The 21924-nt window shown below is 35.7% G+C and overlaps 1 protein-coding gene across 1 annotated transcript in view; it reads right to left on the reverse strand.

Moving 5' to 3' along the window:
• The window catches only part of LOC107216433 (3'-5' RNA helicase YTHDC2-like), a 31882-nt gene that overhangs the window by 849 nt on the left and 9109 nt on the right, over positions 1-21924 (reverse strand). The window contains exons 6-29 of the mRNA XM_015653590.2: positions 20312-20414; positions 18931-19087; positions 17032-17139; positions 15758-15906; positions 15248-15383; positions 14728-14854; positions 14418-14483; positions 13293-13471; positions 13021-13117; positions 12853-12940; positions 12680-12760; positions 11589-11671; positions 10445-10550; positions 10191-10310; positions 9553-9825; positions 8976-9102; positions 7793-7998; positions 7177-7372; positions 6147-6256; positions 4628-4917; positions 4024-4201; positions 2861-3064; positions 1350-1532; positions 85-188 (exon numbers count right to left, since the gene is read on the reverse strand). Of these exons, the coding sequence (XP_015509076.1) occupies positions 126-188; positions 1350-1532; positions 2861-3064; positions 4024-4201; positions 4628-4917; positions 6147-6256; positions 7177-7372; positions 7793-7998; positions 8976-9102; positions 9553-9825; positions 10191-10310; positions 10445-10550; positions 11589-11671; positions 12680-12760; positions 12853-12940; positions 13021-13117; positions 13293-13471; positions 14418-14483; positions 14728-14854; positions 15248-15383; positions 15758-15906; positions 17032-17139; positions 18931-19087; positions 20312-20414 (3430 nt within the window). The 3' untranslated portion in view covers positions 85-125. The remainder of the gene's footprint in view (positions 1-84; positions 189-1349; positions 1533-2860; positions 3065-4023; positions 4202-4627; positions 4918-6146; positions 6257-7176; positions 7373-7792; positions 7999-8975; positions 9103-9552; positions 9826-10190; positions 10311-10444; positions 10551-11588; positions 11672-12679; positions 12761-12852; positions 12941-13020; positions 13118-13292; positions 13472-14417; positions 14484-14727; positions 14855-15247; positions 15384-15757; positions 15907-17031; positions 17140-18930; positions 19088-20311; positions 20415-21924) is intronic.

Raw genomic sequence — 21924 nt, forward strand, 5'->3', positions numbered from 1 at the left:
ACAGTAGCATAATGACATGGAGTATGTTGATACCTTTTCCTCTATATCATAAAACCAAAATGCAATACATGAAATAATAACTACCTCTATCACATTATCTGACATGCTTAATCAGTTGAGTTTTTTCATTCCAAAGGAATATGGTCCCAAAGCTGCAGCAACTGCCCTCCAACTCGTGGTTCCACCTCCTAGAAACGATCAGGAAATGAGAAAAGTTATTAGCACCGCTGTCATTGTGCATATAAAAACTATTTATTACAAAATCCTTAGAAGAGGTTGCTGGTGGTCTTTCTGAAAGAGCTGTTACTCTTGCTATTGTATTAGAACTATCCCTACTACAAGGGTTCAACAGGAGATTAAAAACTTTCATAAGCAATCCTGGGCTACAGGTTGTTTGGAGTTTTTTTGTTTCAGGCAAGAAGTCAGTTCTTACAATAGAATTCCCAGTAAACACATCATCACAGGAACAGATGCACCATACAATTCATGCCTTCCACAGGTCACTCCCTTATTAAGTAAAGACCATTACTGTCCACATGTTTTATTTCTATTAAATGTGGTGGAGAACATGGAAAGGAAGGTCACAGATAATGCAGTGGCTCTTGGTGGAATCACAGACATTAATATGAATCACTTATTTTTGATATTGTTGAGATTCTTTAGGTCTTAGCCACTTAGAAGAGAGGCACTGTCAACTTCAACATGTGCTACATTCCTTTCCTTGTTCTTAAAACTGAAGAGGTTTTGGGGAAGCAGTGAGAAGACAACACAAAAAGTTTAGGTCCAGAATCTTGTATCATGGAGATATTTTGAGGGGACTGAGAAGAATGCAAAAACTCCCATAGAGTTTTCTGCAAATTTTTTTTTTGGCTTTTTGTAGTTGCATTTAGTTTAACAAATTGGAGAACAGTACTAAGCTTTATTCTACCCCAAGTATCAAGATTCTCTTGAGGCTCTATAGAAAATGCAAACCTCTAATTATGTACAGTTATTTGGGTATGACAATCTTATCTTGAGGAACACATCTGAATAAAACAGGAAACAAACTTCCAGGAATTTAAAAAAAAAAACAAAAAAACAAAAACCACCAACAATACCTAATTTATTTTGGGAAAATCGAGCTTTGAATCTTTGGGGTTTTTTAAACAACATTAAGCAAGACACTGGTTTGATTTTAACAAATTCACTACCTCAACAGTAATTCTGCATTAGCAGAAGGTACAATGTGCACCAAGGAACTGTGATTCAGATTAATACATACATGAGCACAGCTGAGTTCAAGGCTGAACAAACTAATGAACAAAACACAGTTCTACCAAGTGAAGAAGACTTTAGAAGAGAATAACTACCTGTCCATCTCTGCTTATTTGTACTTTCTTATTGTCATTCCAAGGGTTCAGCAAATGATGTGCAAAATGAAAAGGAATGCTTTCCTTTCGGATCCACTCCACCTTAAATACACCTCCAAATCCAGGAGATCCCCAGTCCTGACTTTTCTCACACCCTATTGATGAACCCATTCTAGCAAAGCCCTGGAAGAAAAATTGAAATATGAAAGAACAGACAAAATGAGAGCATATTCTATTTATGCTGGAATTAAATAAATTATTAGATTTCATATGAAACTTTCAAATTAGTTTCAAAGTGATTCAAATACTCAGCCACATGAAGTTGGATCTTCCAAAATATTTACACCTAGATAGGTAGAAGTACAATTTGTTTTTCCCACGTCAAATGCACCTTCTAGAATTTGATCACACAGGATGTCTTTCAATTCATCTCTCACAATTACCATTCACGGGTCTTTTAAGCTTTATAACAGAGGCTGAAAAGCTGTTGTTAAAACATTTAAAAAAACATTTAAAGTGCAAGCTATCAAGACTAATGTTCTATGTCCATTAGCTATTCCTCACTACTTGTACAAAATTCTTTCAAAAATCTATTCCTTCCTTCCTGCCTTCCTTCCTGCCTGCCTTCCTGCCTGCCATTGCTATGTCTTTGTTAACAAACTTTCATATGGTTAAAAACTGTGGAGCTCTTCTCCAAAGAAGTCAAAGCTGCTTTAAGTTCCTTCTTTAATGAAGCTGAAAGATACTCCAACAAGGTAAGTATTCAGAAAGGAAATGGAAGAAAGCACAAATCCAAGCTCAGCTGACTTATATTAATAGTTTTTAATATGTAAAGAGGTAAATTGAGCTCTCTTTACTTGGAACAATTTAGTTTAGCAGGCTCTACAATGCAGTTAGCCTGCAACTTTGCACTATCAGGTCAAGTCTACCTTTAAACTGGCCACAAATTTGTCAGCAAATTATTGACAAGTATCTCACAAAACGTTAACTCAAGACACCTCTGGAAGAAATACAGCCATGACTTTCCAGTTCCATAACTCTGAGAAACTACAGTTTCAACAAAACAATTTTTATTAAAATTTGTATTGAAGACATATGAGTTTCCTAGCTTTAGAAAGCTCTGACTTGATTGTGTCTTCTTGTTCACTTACAAGATTTATTTTGGCATGCAGAGAAAAAGGCAGCAACCTTCTGGTTTGTATGGATTTCTTTATTTGTTCTATTGCTGCTGTTTTAAAGCATTTATTTAGGATAGAAACATTTTTCTGATTTAATATGTTTGGAAGTAATTTAGTTTTATCCTTTGAGGAAAAAATTGAGTTCATTAAAAGGGGCTATTTTGGAGAAAAATAAAGTACACTTTCTCAGCAACCAGAGACACTGGCAAAATCCTCTACTTATTAGAAAGTCCAAAGTCATAAACAAAGGCCTCCCTTACTATACACAGCCATCTGCTGCACTCTCCTAAACCATCAACCACCACCAACAGTTGGTATCAGCTAAGGACTCACCTGGAAGTGCCCAGACCCTTGAACAGAAAATATTAAGTAAACCATGGTGCTTTCCCAAAAGGCTCCATTCAGTTTTCGTTCATTACTTGGAGTAGTGGACCATATACCCTTCTGCTGAGAAATTTCAATGTTCTGTAGGTTGCTACTTTTCATTATGAAGTACCTAATTGGCATATTTTGTCTTGGTGAAGGTGATTTGGAAGCCTGAAAGAATTAAATTAAATTAATAAATACAATAAAATAAACTGAGCTTTAGTTCTGAAGTTTCACTCACATGCAGTCAGACTCTTCACTGAGTTTTTCCTCTCCTCTCCAAGATTACACAAGAAACATGCTATCTATCAGATCTCCCTGTCAGAATTAACTTAAAAGTACATTTACATCTATTTTACATTTTTAAGCAGTTTTCAAAATTATAATTCATTCATGGTGGGCAGCAAACAATTATGGCAGAACAGGCCTACATAGTCCAGTGACTAATTACAATTCTTTTAAATATGAAACAACTTCAGATGACACAAAATTAATCACTCTAGACTGTAGCCTACAGGACACTTGCATTTTCATTTTCAGGAAACAAATTTTCTCCCTGTAACACTGGCTGAACTAAAAAAAAAAAACACAGGAAGATTTATGAAAATAACCTCACTAAAAATGTATGCTTTATCAAATAATCATCTAAAAAATTGCCAAGCAGTCATAATGAAGAAGGTAACACAAACTTAAAAGAACCAGTACCAATGCATGCTATAACAGAAACAGAGGAAAACAGAATCCACAGCATTCAGAAATGCATGCACTGGATACACTGTCACTGTTTATTATACCAAATTTAAAAAAAAAACCCCAAAACAACAAAAAAAAAAACAAACAAAAAAAACAAACAAAAAATTCCCCCTCAAACTTGGATTTTTTTCTCTGCTTTGAATAGCTTTACTTCAGAAGTCTGCAGAGAATAGTATTTTTACTGTATTCAACTAGTATAACAAGGATATTTATTCTTGTATTTCAATCCCCTCAAAAAATATTATGTGGTTCTTAACAATGAAAATCTAGGTTAGGTTCTTAATTTATGAATACAATACTTAATAGCTGCTGAAAGATATCAGCAAGAGATTATATTAATTTTGAAAAGGAGGATAGTATGTTTATAAGAACTGTACCTTTCCAGATATTGGAGAAGATGGACTAGCACAGGGGCTAGGGAAGCTACTACTGTCTGCAGACCTCACAGATGATCGATCCGATCTGTCATCTGAAGTTTGTTTGGAGTGCAAAATATTTTTTCGTTTGTAATTCTTTGGCTGATGAAGCATGGGACGTGGAGACCTCATTACAACTCTAAAAAGTAAAGGTAGAAACAAAACAGACTGTGAATTTTGCAAGAGATCACATAACAATTTAAATCTATGTATCAGCCTACAGGAAGACCATATACATCCATAATTCCAAAACATATTAAACACTCATACAATCAATCAATCAATCAATCAATAAGCAAGCAAGCATGCATTCATTCTGAGTGTTATGGTTAAACCTCTTCTTCTACTTCCCAAGGAGCACAACTCCTGGACACTATTTCTGACTGCTCTTCCAAGCAGCCAGCATATATATAAAACAGTTCTCAATGAAATCACAACTACAACACAGCACAGGACAGTATCAAAGCTTTCAGCTGTATTTATATTGTTTCTTTCTTCTTACTACTAGCAGAAATTCAAGTGATGCTTTTATAGCTAGAGTCTCTGGAAGATCTCAACATCTTACTTTTCAGCATTAGAAGAGTCAGAGAACTCAGTTTCTGCTGTACTTCTCCTGGTGTTAGTTGATCTCCATGTTGATGCTAAAAGACGATCTTCAGAAGCCACAGGTTTTGGCCTCTGACCAATTCCTGAAGGTTGCTGCAAACCTGCAGACTGTTCTTCAGCAGTTAAAACAGCTACAACTGCTCTTACAGTTGCTTCATCAACTTGAGACCACGATTTAGAAGGAGATCGCATACGACGCAGAAATAAGCTATGCCACTTTTGTCTGAGTTGCAACAGCAAACCAGCAGCCTGTAATGAATTTCAGTTCTGTTAAGGACTAATAAAAATTAGATCAGTTAGGCAAAGGTACCTTACCCTTTCCCATCAGGCAGCAGCTGGCATTCTGGAAAACTGAAAGGCAAGATTAAGGTTTTGGGGAGATAATTTTGAAGACATTTCATGCCTCACTCCACAAAACTTAAAATTCTATTGTAAACACACAGGATTTTTCATTTTTCACTTTAAAAAATTATCTTCTCTCTAAAAGCAGACATTTTATGTCTAATGCCCTTCCTGCAAGTTCAGTTTATATTTATGGGCTCTTTAGATATACTTGATAGAAAAGACCTCTGATTACTCTACCTTTTAACACAATCAGAGCTTTGCAATAACCGGCAGACCTGTATCTTCAATGCCTAGGACTTTTTTCTTCTTTTTATAAAATCTGACAGTGATTTTTTTTCAGCAGCTCCAGTTTTAGGTGCTCCATTTTAGTCAAGCAACTTTATTCATCCCCTCAGATAAGGAAATAACACAATATGCCATTTTTACTGTTCTCTCAGCTCCTGCTCAAATTTTGGCTAACCCAGCTCAGGCTAAGGTCTTGTGTGCTGGGCAATACAGGGGACCACAAAGAGCAGAAGGGCCATTATGCAGTCACTACCACCACAACAGTGCTTGCTGTTCCCTGCAGCCACTTTCTTTTGTCTAGCAGTTTCTTTAGAATGTGGTAACTTAAGGAAATGGATCTAACTGCCAAGCTGGAAATCACAAAACATCAGCTTATCAAAAGTGCTTCTGAAGCAGATCCAACAGCAGCTGACCGCTGAGGCTTTCCTGCTTCCCAGTGTGATATGTGGGACAGTCACACCATGACAGAGGAAGAAGAATGAGCACTCCTGCAGTTGACTAGGTAACTAATTCTTTCCTCCTTTTTGCTCACAGATTTAAGAGTTATGGGCTGTTACAACCCATAGGGAGCCCTAAAACTTGGATGTTGAATATATGAACTCACACAAGCCTGGGCAAAAGGAGATTGAGTCCCTGTTTGTATGTTTTTCTTATTTCTTACTGAACTCATGAAATCAAGGTTAACTCATTTAGTATGTTTTTGTGTAAAACGGAGACATCTGAAGGGATCACAACAGCCATTGTTACAGTTAATTTTTGGTTATCCAACTGTTTTAGGAATCTTTTTAGGGTACTATGGCATAAATATTCTCCTACACAAACAAGCATGGAAGTGACAGATTACATACTTCAGAGTCCAGTGTAAGGTGGAGCCATTCATCTAGCTTCAGCAGTGATACATTAGAAGCTTTTCGGTCCTCCACTTCACTGTCACTGCTATCACTGGATACCCTGTCTCCTGAATAAGGTATAAAAGCTGTGTTAACATTCCTGTATTACTTAAAACAAAAAATCTTGAACATTACTGTGTTGCCAGCAATAAACTAATTTTCCTTCTAAATTTTCACTTAAAATGTAAACATTTGTAAACACACTTTTTCATTTCTGCATATGCACCCCAGTGAAGGTCTTTGCTTCAGTCAGGAGAACAAGTTCCCAGACCTCTTAAGGGCCCTACTACATAAACACCTATACAGATGTGATCTGTCTCCTTCATGTACCTTCTTCAATAACAAGCCATTATCAAACTTCTGCCTGAAGTTGTTTGTAAAATTACACTTTGCTCTATGCTTTATATCTTAGTACAACACCATATTTAAAGTCCCATTAAGAGAAAAAAATAATAAATGCACATGGCTATTAAGGATTCATTTTTCTTTTTCAAAGTATAATTCAATCAGCAGTAACACTATTTTAAGGGTAACAGTTTTGGAGCAAGTCAGGAAATGCAGCTTGGACTCTTACTTCAATTCAAACGAGTATTTCTACAGGACTGACAATAGATAGATTAGTTTTGCTTCTATTCTTACAGTACTCCATTTACATATGAAAAAAAGAAAATTCTAAAAAATTCTCTATTACTTTTAGCTAATAATATGGCTAATTGACATTAAAGGTTATCAGTAGAAAATTATCTTTAAAATGTATCTTTCAACTGGAAGCAATATGATTATTTGCCATGTTAACTACATTATTCAGTTTCAATCATCTGGTTTGAAGTATCAAATAAAGTAGGCTGTAGAAAAAAAAATACATATATACTCTATCATTTTAAGAATCAGCCAAAATATGTAGAAAATAGACCTGAAAAATAAGTTTTCCAAATCACATACTAGTACAATACCAATGCAAACATTCCAAATCCAGACTTCAGTATACCTTGACAGGATGAAGATGCCTGTAAAGCATTACTTGGTAACCTAGCTGGTCCACAGAAGAGAGCCACAGTGACAGGTGTTACAACAGAACAGCACCTGATGTTTGCTATCCTGTGAGCTCTCGTCATTTCATCATATATCAGCCAGTCTGTAGGAAGTGCTTGAACAGCTGCAGCTTGACCATTCACTGGGGGAATCTGTGCAGAAGCAAATAAGACTAGGCTATTTTATAATTTATGTGTAATTAATATAAAATTTAACTTACTTCTTACTTTATGTATGTAGAAATAAATGTGTAAGTATTTACATACACAAGAACAAAAACAGTGCAAGTATATTCAACCAGACTTACAAGTTATCCTATCACCTTGAAACAAAATATTTTGCTTTAAAAGAGCATCTAAAGAAATATCAGTTTCAGAGCAGAATTTTTTTCTCATAACAATGAGCAGAGATTGTTATGTCTTCAAAATACTTTTACAACTAGCTTTTTCTTTTTACTATTTTGTCTTGTTCCACGTAGTAGAGGTAACTGAAATAGTGGAAAAATAAACCAACTCAAATTTTTCATTCTATCACCTGCCGGAAAAAATATTTTAGGTTTGAAGTGGCTTTACCTTTTTATACTGAGGTTGACTAAGAACAGAGGTAGGATGAAATCGCACTTTCTTCTCCTTTGATGCACTTAAAACCAGGCTCCCTCTGTCTACGTGCACAAGATTGGGATACATCCCGGCCACTAAGGCAGCTTTAACTACAGCCCAGTTTTCAGAGTTAGCATTAACATCTCTAATATCAGCTCCTCCTCTGGCTCTAATAAAATCTGAAGAAAGAAAGAGGTCAAAACTGTGTTACATTTGCTTGTATTTAAGATCTACTTTTTTGCTTCTCAAAAGGAATTTGGGAAAAAAAAAAAAGGAAATAAACTACAAATTAGTTGCATTTTTCACAATGACCAACATTAACAGCACCACAAAGAAACTCTTACACTGAAATTATTCCTGGTAAGAGATGTCATACTTATGTAGAATAGAATTACTTTTCACAACACTTCTTTACTTAACAGAATATTAGAAATTGTGTGATTTAAACTGCAATTTGCTTATAACTTAGCAGTTTTAAGTGGACCTACTTGGTGTATGTGGTCCACTTTGAGTGGACCCTACTCAAAACCTAGTGTGGGTGAACTTTAAATACAGTGTAGGTGAACTGTTTGTTAGCATGAACGGCTAAGCAGGGGAAATTAACAGCTACCGTCGGATAAAGAATGAGAATTTCGACTGCCCCAAGCTGGAATTTAAGAGCAGCTAATGAATGGGCTGCCCACACTGAGACAGTGGAAGACTCCAGACCATAAACTGCCATTGGATCAAGAAGAGCATGAGAGGCCACATGAAGATCGGGCACACCGACAGTAAGGGATAAAGGGATTTCTTTATCCAGGACACTCTCCAGGGACATCCAGCTTGCGCTGAAATTAACTGATTCAGCCCTGGAACCTAGGGTCTGAACTCCTTTCAACAACTTCCTTAGGAAAATATTTACTAGAACACAAAAAAAACAAGAAAACTTGTCTCACACTGCAAGACAGCAGGATCTTGAACAATCAGGTTGCTTTCAGTTATGCCAGCTGTTACCCAGCCACATTTTCTCACCCTAGCATCTCCCCCACGCCAGTACATGAACATGTACTCGTCTTTTTCAACTTAAGGAAGGAAAATTACAAGTGAACACTATGTCCTTACAATCTGTATACACTTAACTCTAGAATTATCTTAAAACTTTTTCCAGCCTACTTACCTGAGGCTCTAAGCTGGCCAAGCAACTGTGTTCTCATTCCTATGATGATTTGCATAGTGGCTTGAGACAGGAAGTTCTTTTCACAGAAGGCTCTTTCCCAGCCATCACTGCGTGCCTTCTGCCACCCCTTTAAAGAATAATTTTTTAACATTTGCCTATTAATTTAAATATCTGAAATTTAAAAATGAATATTTTTAAAAATTACATTTAGGTCAATAAAATAAATCAAAGCAAATGTATCAAACCTGATTTTTTTAATTTAACTACTGTTTTCGTTTCTTTCCTTGTTCCCTAACCAAAACATAATGATAATTATGCTATTTAAAGTTCATTATGTTATTATAGAGATCACTATGTCGAGACTGCTATTTTAAGTTACCCACGTAATAGGATATAAAGTGGCATCTTGCTGGAACTTACAAAATTTAACCAGGTTCGAAAACGTCAGATAAAATGTGTCCCTAAAAAAATCTGTGGGTCCAATATACAGGAAAGCCATGGTCTACCATTCCACATCCAGCTTGGTTGGTGGGCCATTTACTCTGATGAGGGAACAGTCCTCGTTCTGAAAGGATACCTGGAAAGCCCTGAGAAGCACCATGTGGTCGCTGAAGGTTCCCGCAGTAAAACGCTTCCTACACAGCATGGCTGCACGCTTTTGAGAGGCCAGCGTGGGCAGCACAAAAGGGTCTCGGTAGGCAAGAGCACAGGCAATGGTAAGGACAGGATCCAGGCACTTCAAAACAACGGCGCACAGCACCATTTTACCAAGGTGTGGCTCCACTGGCAATTCAGTGAGATGATAACCAAGTTCAGTGAGATCTTCCCAAGGGTCCATGGCATCTATAGTCTGTATGAAAAAAGGTGGGGATGTAGGGACAAGGGGAAGAACGGGAAGGGGGCAAAATTAATTTACAATGAAAGTAGAAATGTCCAACCAATATTGGATATTACCTAGATTCACTCCCAAACCCTAAAGAATCAAGTCAAACTAGTTTCAGTTCAAGATGAGATTTTACAATAGTCCCTTCCCTTAACATGGAAAAATACATACACACACACACACACAAACACAAAAACGAAAACAAACAAAAATTCAAAGCATCCTTAAGTAAGTGAACAAGACTTTCAGTACAATTAAGTCAGTAAGACATGTTACCACACCACAAATACTAACTAAACACAATTCCCATCTAAATGTAATCCTCTGCTGACCTTGAGCATTTGTAGAGCATTTTTCACAATTAAAGCTGGTGGAGGATCAGGAGCTTTCATAAGAAAGTCAACAACTGAACAATTAATTGGAGCCAGAAGTTTTGTGTGTAAACAAAGCTCCTGCAAGTTAAAAAGAAGAAAAACATTATTAAAGTTTGGGAAAGAGAAAATGCCTATACACCTTTTTCGAGTTATTAGAATGGTCTGACAACAATACATTTTTTAAAAGTTGTAACTTCTAGGTAAGCACGCACCTGAAGTGGCATTCTTAAAAGTTCTGGAGTCTGAAACTCCAACATATTCTCAAATCGGAGCCTACTGAAGAGACGAAAACAGACTCCAGGCCGACAGCGCCCAGCCCTGGAAAATAAAATGTGGGAAACTGTGAAAATTAGAATTTATGTTTTTAAAAAAAACCCAACCAAACAAAGAACAACCCACACAAACTGAGAATGCAAATGCAGAAGAAGGTCTACGAGAATGGTAGTTTTATTGTTAAGAGAAAGTCCCTCATATGAATTAAAAGAGTTTTCCAATATATTAATTGTTTTTGACAGTAGGGAAATTTGTATCACTTTATTATAAAAAATATTTTTAAAAATTATAATTTCAACCCTACACTGAAAAATCTGGTGGGAAAAAGTAAGACCTATCTAAAAAAGTGACATAATTTTTTTGCTAACTTGAGATCAATCCAAATCTCAGGCAACTTGTGCCATAAGGAATCTAAGCTGCACACTTTATTTCTTCTTCACATTCCCCAGTTAGACGTTTAAGATGTAAATGGTAGAATGAAGACCAGACAACACGTTAATGAAGGAACAGTGACTGCAAATGCTCAGAACTCATGCTCAAAAATCTGGAGTATAATGACAACATGTCTCCAAACAGGCATTTGCTGCTATCTACAGGCATAACTTCTCAGCCCTCACTCACTGCACTGGGAAGAGTATGATCATGGCCTATTAAGTCATGAATAGTTTGGAGATGGTCAATAAGGAATCTCTGCTCAGTATCACTTCTAAAGAAGGGATATCAGGATATCAATTAAAAACTAGAAGTAGGCAGTCCTTAGCCCACAGACAAGTTACTGCGGCTGCTGGTGCTACAGGGCAGAAAGAGGAAATAAGTTCCTGGGGGAACAAACAACCTAGACCTAACATAAGTTCTGGGATATTCTTAAGTGCCACTTCTCAATGTCTTGGGAAATTTTGCCAAGAAAATACATGTTGATTCTAAATTTACTGCAAAGAAGCATTAGTCACTGTTCAACACTATACTGGGCTGGGCTAGAAACATAAGCCAGTGTGGCTGCTATAGATTTGTACTTTACTCTTGAGTTAACATACAGGACGGTGGATATCTGAAAAATAAAAATCAGTATGAAGCATTTATTACCTGCCTTTTCTCTGGATAGCACTGGCTTTTGAAATCCACACCATTTTTAGCATCGTAACACAACTCAGTGCATCAAAAGACTTCTATAGAAGCAGAGCAAGGAACATAAAACCATGATTAAACATGATACGTGACACAAAAATTATTAGTAAGCTTTTAACAGAAGTTATTTTAAAAATAGAAAAAAAAAATTTTAACGCCAGCAGCTTCTGGCACAAAAGTATGCTCTGAAGTGCTTCCTTTCAATTTAATTTATAATACCTGTTTTGCATTATCTTGGTGCTACCATTTCCTAAATTGAAGTTTCCTTTCTAGTCCGTAAGTAATTTTGGATCAATGAAAGATATGGACTGTATTTTGAATTATCACAAATGAGGGAAAAATATGTGATTGTATTGATTAAAGTTTTATTCTTTGTCTCACTTGGAAATTACATCCTTATTTTCTTCCACTGGATGCAAAGTTACAGAAATATTGCATTACCACAGGAACTTTAGAAATTTGGCATGTATCTCCCCTATGAAACCCAAGTTCATTTTCAAAGACATATAGGTCTTAAACTACCGCATTATATTATCTCTCCATTCCTTAACACATAACTTGGGAATGGGCATGCAACACATAGGAAGCAATACTTAAAAATCTAATGGATTTGATTTGGACTTGACACAACAGTAGGACAAAGGGAACTCCCAGAGCTCTTTTAAGTCTTGGGAAGATGGCAGTCTAAACAGATGCATATTTTAAACATATTTGAAAAAAGAAACAGAAACGGTGAATTTTAAAAAAAGAGATATATCAACATTGCAATCAACAATACTTTTTAGAAGGTTCATTAACAGCTAATTATTTACAGTACTTGTCATAAAACAAATATCAAAACTTTTCAGTGATCTTTGTTAAATGCACTCCCTCTCAGCCTACTATAAAAAATAGTACTCTATTATTATATAATTACACTATAAATATATATATAAGCTATATATAATATATATACTATATATATTATATAATATAGATACTATAGAATAACAATAATAGAATAGAATATAGTAAGTTTACTTGTCACAGAAAGTTTTAACCAATCATACCTCTTTCACCTTGCCTGAATCAATAACAAATACAACATCATTGACTGTTATGCTGGTTTCTGCTATGTTTGTAGAAAGAATCTGCAAATGAAACAAGAAGCAACCAAAACTATAGTTAAAAGCAAAGACAAAAGATACTAATATAATATCTGACAAAATCATCTAGGACTTACTATTTTGCGCACACCAGGAGGTGGACTTTTAAGCACTTTCTTCTGATCCAAAGTTTGCATATTTGAATGAAGCATGAAAACCTGGTATCTAATGCAAGACAAAGAGCACATTTAAGTATTTTTAAAAGACACAATGAAAACCTCAACCATAGGAACTAGAAGCTTTACCTGTGAGCGTTGTCAGCAAATCTCCTGTCATCAAAAAGAATACGGTCCCTCAGGCTAACTATCTCATCATATCCAGGAAGAAATATTAAAATTGCTCCTGAAAAAGCAGCAGGTTTGCAGAGTTAAGCAGGAAAATTCACTTAAAATATGTATTGGTACTGTACAGACTAGCATTTGGAAGGTTTTACCTATTTAGTGTTTCCAAAAGAAGGGCAGGATTCATCAAAGGCTGAATATACAGTAATTTACTGGGAGTCTGCATTTTTACTTACCAGTGTCACAACTATTACAGATGTTATAAAGTAAGTGCATAATGAGGTCCAAATCCACTTTTTCATCATCAAAACTGTGATGATAAGCTGTCAACAGTTCTCTGTCCTCTGCACTAAGGTCACTACCACTTGTTCGAACCAGGGAACTTTCATCCAGATTTCCAAAACCCGCTGAAGCACTAAGATAGACAAATGCACAGACCAGAGTCAAGGCTGTTTGTTTCACGTCATTCAGCCACCAACTAAACTTAGATCAACACTAACAAGACTACTCCTTTGAAATTTTTATTTTAAAATGTAGCAGAAGAGCACCAGCAAAATACTATTACTCTTCACTGAAATAAGTGTAATCCAGCAAAGCATGAAACTTCAATTTTTAGCATAACTTTAATTTTCTCACTCTTTATTGAAACACAGCCATAAGCAAAGTGTCAGAACTCAAAGTATAAAGACTATAAGATAAACTATCTGTTTATCTGTTAAATAAGAAGCATTTAAAATAAATGTATTTCCCAAATATCTTCCTCCCATAAGCAGCTACTATGCAAACAGAAACAACACTAAAACCTGTTCTAAAAATATTGGTCCCTACAAAACTACTGAACTATAACTGTTAAGTTAATCACAAACCAATTCCCAAATTACCTAGTGTGAATGTTGCTTCTATTAAGTTTCTTTAATATGGCTACTATGTATAGAAAACAATGTATAGATAAAACCACAACGGATTTGTTTCCTAAATAAGCATCTGAAATTAAAATTGTACATGGTAGAATTGGTATTTCTGTCTATTTATGTAAGTCACTATACTCACATCCTGCCTACATGTATAATCATGATAGCAATGCCCACACCAAAATGATAAAAAACAATAATATGAAAGAAGTCTACATGATTCTAACTATATTTATCCTAGGATTTGCACAAACATAATCACTAAAATACACTGAATACTTTTTTTTAAAAGAGCATATTTTTGAAACATTCCTGGTCTCAAATAAATCCGGCTATTTAGGTCAGATTTAAAGGCATAAAAAGCTAAAAACTGTTCCAATTAGAAGACACAGTGCAAATTTTCCTCCAACATTTCCCTTCAACTGTTTCTGCAAAGTAGTTGTAGCTTACCTGTAGGATTCCAACAGGTCAACAATCTCTGTCTGTCCAAAGCGCTTAGCCCAGTCCACAGCCATCCTGAAAGAGCACACAGAAATCTTTTTTAAACTTCTCACTTCAAAAGTCACGCAGCCTAAGACACAGAATTAAGAATTCAATTTATAATTTCCAGAATATGTGATGAACAGAAGCTAGAAAATATTTCAAATGTCAAAATTTACTACGGCTTACAGTAGTCTGTTAAGTTAGCAATCAATTTAAATGTTATAGAAATTTCTTTCTCATTTGTATATTGACAAATAAACCTATGTTTTGTTTTTACCAGCCATTAGATGATCTGCAGTGGATATTTGCTCCCATACTGATCAGCTGCTCTACTTGACTCAAAAAGCCTCTCCCAGAAGCAATCATTAGTGCAGTCGCACTGGTTTCACTGTGCCTGTAATCAACTGAGAATTACAAATAAATAAATAGATAAACAAAGAAATAAACCAGCAAACCAAATAAAAACATAATTACTTTTTCACCTAAATGTGGTATAAATGTGGTTTATATAACTTTGAACATCCATGCCAGAGGGAATTTGTTTTCTGACTTCTTCCCACAACTCAGTTCTTGTGAATTTAACACTACTTTAGACACACTCTCTGTTAACACTTCAAAAGAAGTACAAACAAAAAAATAACTAAACAATTCATTCATTCTGCTAATTCTATTTAGTTTTCCAATAGACATCAGAATTCAAACCTAAAAATCTTTAAATCTGGAGCTAAAGCAATCACAGAAATTCAAGTAATTTTGTTATTATTTTTTTTCTTATGTAATAAGATGGTAAGACTTACCACTGACATTTTCAGTTAAAATAAGATGGAACACCTGAGCAAAGGCATCAATATCTTTATGCAACCAGATGTCAGAAAGACAAGAATCCATTTCTTTTATTAACCATAGTTCAAGACAATTCGCATCCTTTTCAGTCTGAAGAGAAAAAGCAATCCTGAAAGATGGATGTCTTCCAAACCTTATCTCTATTCTCATATATTACACATGAAGAAACTGAAGTTACTTTTCCAAGTAACAATCAGAAATCCAGCATTAAGGTAGCAGTTAAAGAATTTTTTGTATCATATGCAAGTATTTAAGAAATGGCAATTCAGCCATTTAAGCTGAAGAAAAGTTGTGTACATTGTTAGTAAAAAGCAAATTTCAGCTAGAGTAATTAATGATAATTAAAAAAAAATTATCTATAAAATATGTTAATATCCTTCAAGATATTCTACAGGAGTAGTATGTTTGGAAAACAGTTTTTAAAGCAGATTTAAACACATCTCCCAACAAAAGGAAAAACTTACCAGTTGATTAAATACTGTGTCACCATCATCACCCAACAAACTACCCTCTTCAGTTGCCCTTGGGACAGATCTTGGTCTCTCAGATTCCAGCTTACTACTACTTTCTTGACCAGAACACCACTCAGTAAGTGTGTTTTGCTGTTTTTCTTCTACAATGCATAAAGAATTTCCATGGAAAGTTTTAGTCATCCTAATTATCCATAAATTTCAGTTTTAAAAAAATAGCTATATCTAATAGCTAAGAAGTTAAAAGTATTTGATCTCTTATTTAATCTAGAACATTGTTACCAGTCCAAAACAAATTCTATGATTAAGGGCATCCAAACTGCACCACTGCAAACATCTGCTATAAGAACAATGTAAGAAATACCCCTTGGTTGCTTAACCCATTAAGCCTGCAACTTGCTGCATTCAAACGAGCTTCCTAAGTAATTTCTACAGAATTCTCAATCCAGATCTTTCTCCAAAAGTGAAATGCCAAAGAGCAGTGATACAACTCTTGCATGAAACAACTAATTTTTGTATACAGGTAAAAGAAACAGTAGAAGCCATCAGTGCCTCAACTGAGCTTTTCTACCCACAGTGATCAGAGCTGAGCACCATGAAAAATGTGTAGTTAGGATTGTATGTTATAGCTTTGGGGTTGGCCTTTTTTATTTTTATTAATAGTCATTAAGGATCATTTACTCTCAGCCGAATACTTCCAAAACTTCTCAAATATTGTGATCAATATACCCAAATACTTAATCAATTAAGTAAAAAAACCAGGGGGTTCTTTTCAAGGTAATTGAAAAGAACCCCTTGCATTTGGTTCAAGTGTGTTACCGCTCCTTGACCTAAATATGTTGAATGCATCCATGTCTGAAGAACGCACTTAAAAATGTTGATAGCAGAAACCACTTCTGTGCAAGGTGTACAAAATCCTGCTTTCTCTAACGGCTGCACTTAAATTTGCACCTAAATGTCAGCATATTGTATCTTATGTTTCCCTAATTTTCACAAGGGCAAAGCCCCCACATGTAAGTAATTCTACTTCATCATTAGGAAAAATGTAACATTTACTAACTGAAAGAATGTAACTGCTGAAAGTAAAAATATTTTTTTCAATCACAGTTTACATCAACAACGTAAACAGAGTTTTAAAGATACTTGCTGTCATCTAATCATGTCTCATTTAACAATACGACTTTAGAATTTTGATAGAGAATCATCTTATTTGTTGTTCAATCAATGAGACTTATTGTCAAGCCATAACAGTTAACAAGTCTACCAACCTTGCTGCTTCTCTTTTTTGTACTTTACCATCTCTTTGTTTGTATACCCAGTACTTCGTAAGATGTCCTCCAAAAACATCTCTTTGACTTCAAAAGGTCTTCCTTGGACTAAAAGCAGAAATAATTCACAGAAGATTAGATATTCCCAAGCTTCACTTTAAGAACATTAGTTCTTAAAAGCAGTTATTATAGACAGGAAAGTGATTTAAACATGATTAGGGCCTGATTTAATGAATTATTAAATTCCTTGGAAAGTCCTGCAAGTGTATTTTCACTTGAGTTTATTTTCCTTAAGCAACTGGGCCACAAAAAAAAATCTAAAAGGAAATTCCAGATGAATACCTTGTTTTTCATTAACCTCTTCAATTCCATTAAGCAAGAGATATAAGACTGACAGTTATTTACTGCAATTTTATCAAATGAGAATAGTCACTTTTGTTTCAGTGTACAAGACAAAATTCACTGTGTCAGCCACCTGAATTGCTTAATATAAGAGCAATTAAGACAGTTTTAGTGCAAAATCCCACGAGCAGATTGCCATTGTCTGTATTCAACTACCTCCTTTCATGAGAAGTATATTAGGAGATGGACAGTTCAATCTTTGTCCTCAATTAGTGCAGCAAATTTTGGCTTTTTTTATTGACTTACTTCCCATGGTCTTTTTCTCCTAAGAACTTAGCCTGATTTCTCTTTTAACATTACTGTTTTCCAGACCTTATTTATGCATATTAAATTATATTTTTACACAGGAAGGATTAATATCTATTTTTGGTTCCTTAGCAGATACTTACCACCAAGTTTGTATCACTTAGGACTTTTCTCTCCTTCAGAAAGAACAAGCTACAATTCACATTTTTTTAGAAGCTGTCATGGAGGAAGTCCTCTAACACTAACCACAAACTCTGTGCTCTACAGAAACCCACAGCTAAAAAATGTTGGTTTCTGTGGTCAGGATTGTGTCAGCTAAACTGCTGAAGAATCAAACCTTTCTCATTATATTAACTGACAAAGTATCTAAACCCTTTTTTCTTAATACTTAAATTAGCAAACTTGGAGAAAGCATCTTTTCAGTTGTGTTTATCCTGTGAAGTCCAATCTTTGGTAACAGTATAACCACTGCAGCAAACTGAAGAAAGAGATAGTAGTCAGAATGTCCAAGATAAATCTATTGATCCAAAATGATAAGAAGCTTCAAAAAAAGTAAACTGGAAAGCCACATAAAAATTATGATGAGGTTTTTCTCCTCCAAAAAAATTTTCAGATATTAAAATCATGTGTAATTTCCAGATTAATGCCTGCAATAAGCTGCAAGCCTTATTTTCCTAGGCAACAATTCAAAACGGAAAACCAGAAATGAACACTTTTATGTAAATAAGAAAAAATAACTCTTTCTCATGAACATCCCCTAAAATTAACCAATGACTTTTGTAGAAAATTCTAAATGAAGAAAAGAATCATGTGATTAAAACATAAATCCCAATTTGCCTAAGATTGTGTTTCTGAAATTAATAAATACAGTCATCTGAGTTTTATCCACTAACTACTAGCAATCTCTGAAGCTAGAACTAGCTTCTAATGGAATATACTAATAGATATCACATTCTTGTAAATCCTAAGGCCTGTATCTATATGCAGACCAGCAGTTTAAGAACCTTTTCCTCCTTGAATTGAACATGAATGGGGGCCAGGACATCCCTGCATTTACAGAACATCTGATAAAAACAGTTCCCTTTGAGGTGGATGCAAATAGTTAAGAAGTAACAACCTCAAGTAAACAAAGAACAAGCACTTTCAGTGACGGTCACTGTACTTATCTCAGAATGATTTGGTACAGTTCAGTGAAGGTCTATGAATCTCAGGGCAGGTATACGAGATTTAAGAGTTTACTTAGGTACTTACTGTGTATTACTGGACAGCATCCAAAATACCTAATAAAGAGATCTGCATCTAGAGCAGCACTAGAAATAATTAGTTTTAAATTAGCTTGGCTTTGCAACACATCTCTCAGTTTTATTAGCAAGAAGTCACTGAACCTATCCCTCTCATGTACTTCATCCTGTATGAAAGAAAAGAAAATCAAAAAAGAACATGTAAGCATCACAGATACAAGCCCATAACTTTTCACACATATGATTTTTTTTTAAATTAAAACATGTAACTTGGTGGTACATTACAGAGGTATTAAAATGTTTAAGTTTAGCTTAAGAAGGGGTTTTTTTTTTAAATTATCCAGGAGTCAAAAATACTTCAAAAAGTTTTATAAAGATATCAGAGCAGACTGCACTGTAATGCATAACCTGTAATGCAGACTGCACTGTAATGCATAAATCTTAATTTCAGAGATCAAAAAGAGTGTATGAAAGAAATTCTTCCAATTGAAACTCATTTTCAAGATAATACCACAAACTGCAAATCTGACAAATCTTATGTCAATAAAATTCCCCTTCACAACTGATAAGAATTAAAAGAACTGCATGATACCACATAATGAGAAAAAAAAAAGGTAGATTTTTTAGATCCATTAAATCATGCACAAAGCTTATCATTAAGGCACATGTCTAATTAATCATCTTTGTCTATCTTCTGTTTAGTTTTATATCCTGAATGTATGAATCAACAAGATCTGCAGGCTGGAGTGAAAAATGCACAAACCATTCTTGTGCTTTTTTTCCTCCTTGGTAAACAGACAGGCACCTAAAATTACCTTGTTTTTTTCTGTTTTCAGCAATGGAGAAATTACAGTAAACATTCTGGTTTCATTGACTTACCAAACTCCACAATAGGAAGTTCACATAATCATAAATGAACACAAATAATTTGCTGGAAATTAAGACTACATGTCGAAAATATTGCGCAAACAAAGGGACTGAAAAATTGGTACTGCAAAATCAAGTACATGAAAACAGAAATTCTGACATACTCACACTGAACCATCTATCTACATAAGCCTTCCTTAAGCTTTTCTGCTAACAGAGGAAATTGAGAAAAATTTTGACCTCTGGCCTCCACAATCGCATCACAATTCCAAAATTAACTGTTGACACAAACCTAACATAAGATGCTTTTACAAGAAAAAAAGAAACAAAAAACAAGCAACAAACCCCAGAAAAATATGCACATTACAATAAAAAAATCAGTAACTCTTTAAAGTTAATTCAGATTCTAACTTAACAAAAACAACTTAAATTTCCATCAAATTAATACGGAAAACTAGAGTCTCATCTTCCAATTAAGAAACAATATCTACTGCTCTATCTCACAGGAAATACAATATCCTTACCACAATTACATGTGTCACGGTTGATAGGGTGCTGTCTCCTGCCATCAGTGTGCGAAGCAGTATGCCATTAGTGCAAAAGGTTACCAGTGTCCTCGGAGAAACCCTAGAGAACAGTGAACAAACATGCCTCAGCTTTTTTCACCATTTAAATGCTGCTAGCTTTCCACTATTTACTGAAAATTAGTGATTGAACAGCTGCTCACCAGAAGTGGAATCACAGTTCTGTCACCAAAAAGAGCTCACACATACTATTTGTTTATAAACTATACCTGTTCCCTAAGAGCTCCTAAGGATTCTTAGAGCTGATGCTCCAAAACTTCAGACAAGGGATTAATAAAAAATAAGAGATTAATTTTTTCTAAATTAATAAGCAAGGAAAACAGAATCTTGAGAACCTCACCATTTCCTATTAGTTTACTGGAAAATTTAGTGTGGACTGCCTTGAAGAAACAGGTCACAATTCTTCAGAATAACTTCAGATACAGTCTTTGTCTACATGTGGTAGGTTGACCTTGGCTGAACACCAGGCACCCACACAGGCTTGCTCTATCCCTCTCCTCTGCAGCTGGACAGGGGAGATGGAATTCAATAAAAGGCTCATGGGTCAAGGTTAAAGACAGGGAGCGATCACTCACCAGTTACCATCATAGGGAAAACAGACTTGACTTGTGCAACTTGGTTTAGAGTATTACAAATTAAATCCAAATAGGATAACGAGAAATAGAATCAAACATTACAACACCTCCCCCCACCCTGCCCTTCTTCCCAGGTTTAACTTCCAATTTTCTCTAATTCCTGCCCCTCAGTGCATAAAGGGACACGGAGCGGAGGCTGTGGTCAATTCACATCTTGTCTCTGCTGCTCCTTCCTCCTTATGGGGGGGATTTCTTACACTCTTCACAAACTGCTCCTGTGTAGGTCCCTCCCATGTGCTGCAGTCCTTCAGAAACAGATTGCTCCAGCATGGGGCCCCCATGGGTTCACAAGTTCCACCAGCAAAACTGCTCAAGTGAAAACTCTGCTCTCTGTGGGGCCACATGTCTTGTTAGGAGCCTGTTCCAGCACTGGCTTCCCACAGAGTCACAATCTCCTATGGGCAAGCACCACCTGCTGTGGTATTGGGGTCCTCCACAGGCTGCAGGCGGACTGCTCCAGTGTGGACCTCCATGGGCTACAGGTAATATGGGGAATAAACCAGAGACCATAATGGAACTGATAAAGGGCTGGGGTCTCTCTATTTTGCTCATCTTTTACAGTCTATGTTGTCAACTCAGCTGATGACCCCTCATGATTTAAAGGGACTGGTGAATTTATTATTAACCCCAACTCACTATGCCATTTTGGATGCAAAAATGGAAAAAGGGGGAGGTAAGATCCAAAGCTCCCGGTATTTGCCCTCAGTGCCCTAAGGGAAGGCATTTTGCTAATCCGTGTCATTCCAAGTATGATTTTGAAGGGCACCCGATATTGGGGAACTGAAGCCCATGCACAGGATACAAATACCTCAGCCGATGCCTCAGAGCGGACCACAGCAAGCCTCAGCCTGGCCACCACAAGCAGCCTTCACCAGCCCATCACCCACTTACAACCTGCCACAGCAGGGAGCGCAGGAC

This window comes from Parus major, chromosome Z, assembly GCF_001522545.3.
Source record: "Parus major isolate Abel chromosome Z, Parus_major1.1, whole genome shotgun sequence".
NCBI classification, from domain to species: Eukaryota; Metazoa; Chordata; class Aves; order Passeriformes; family Paridae; genus Parus; species Parus major.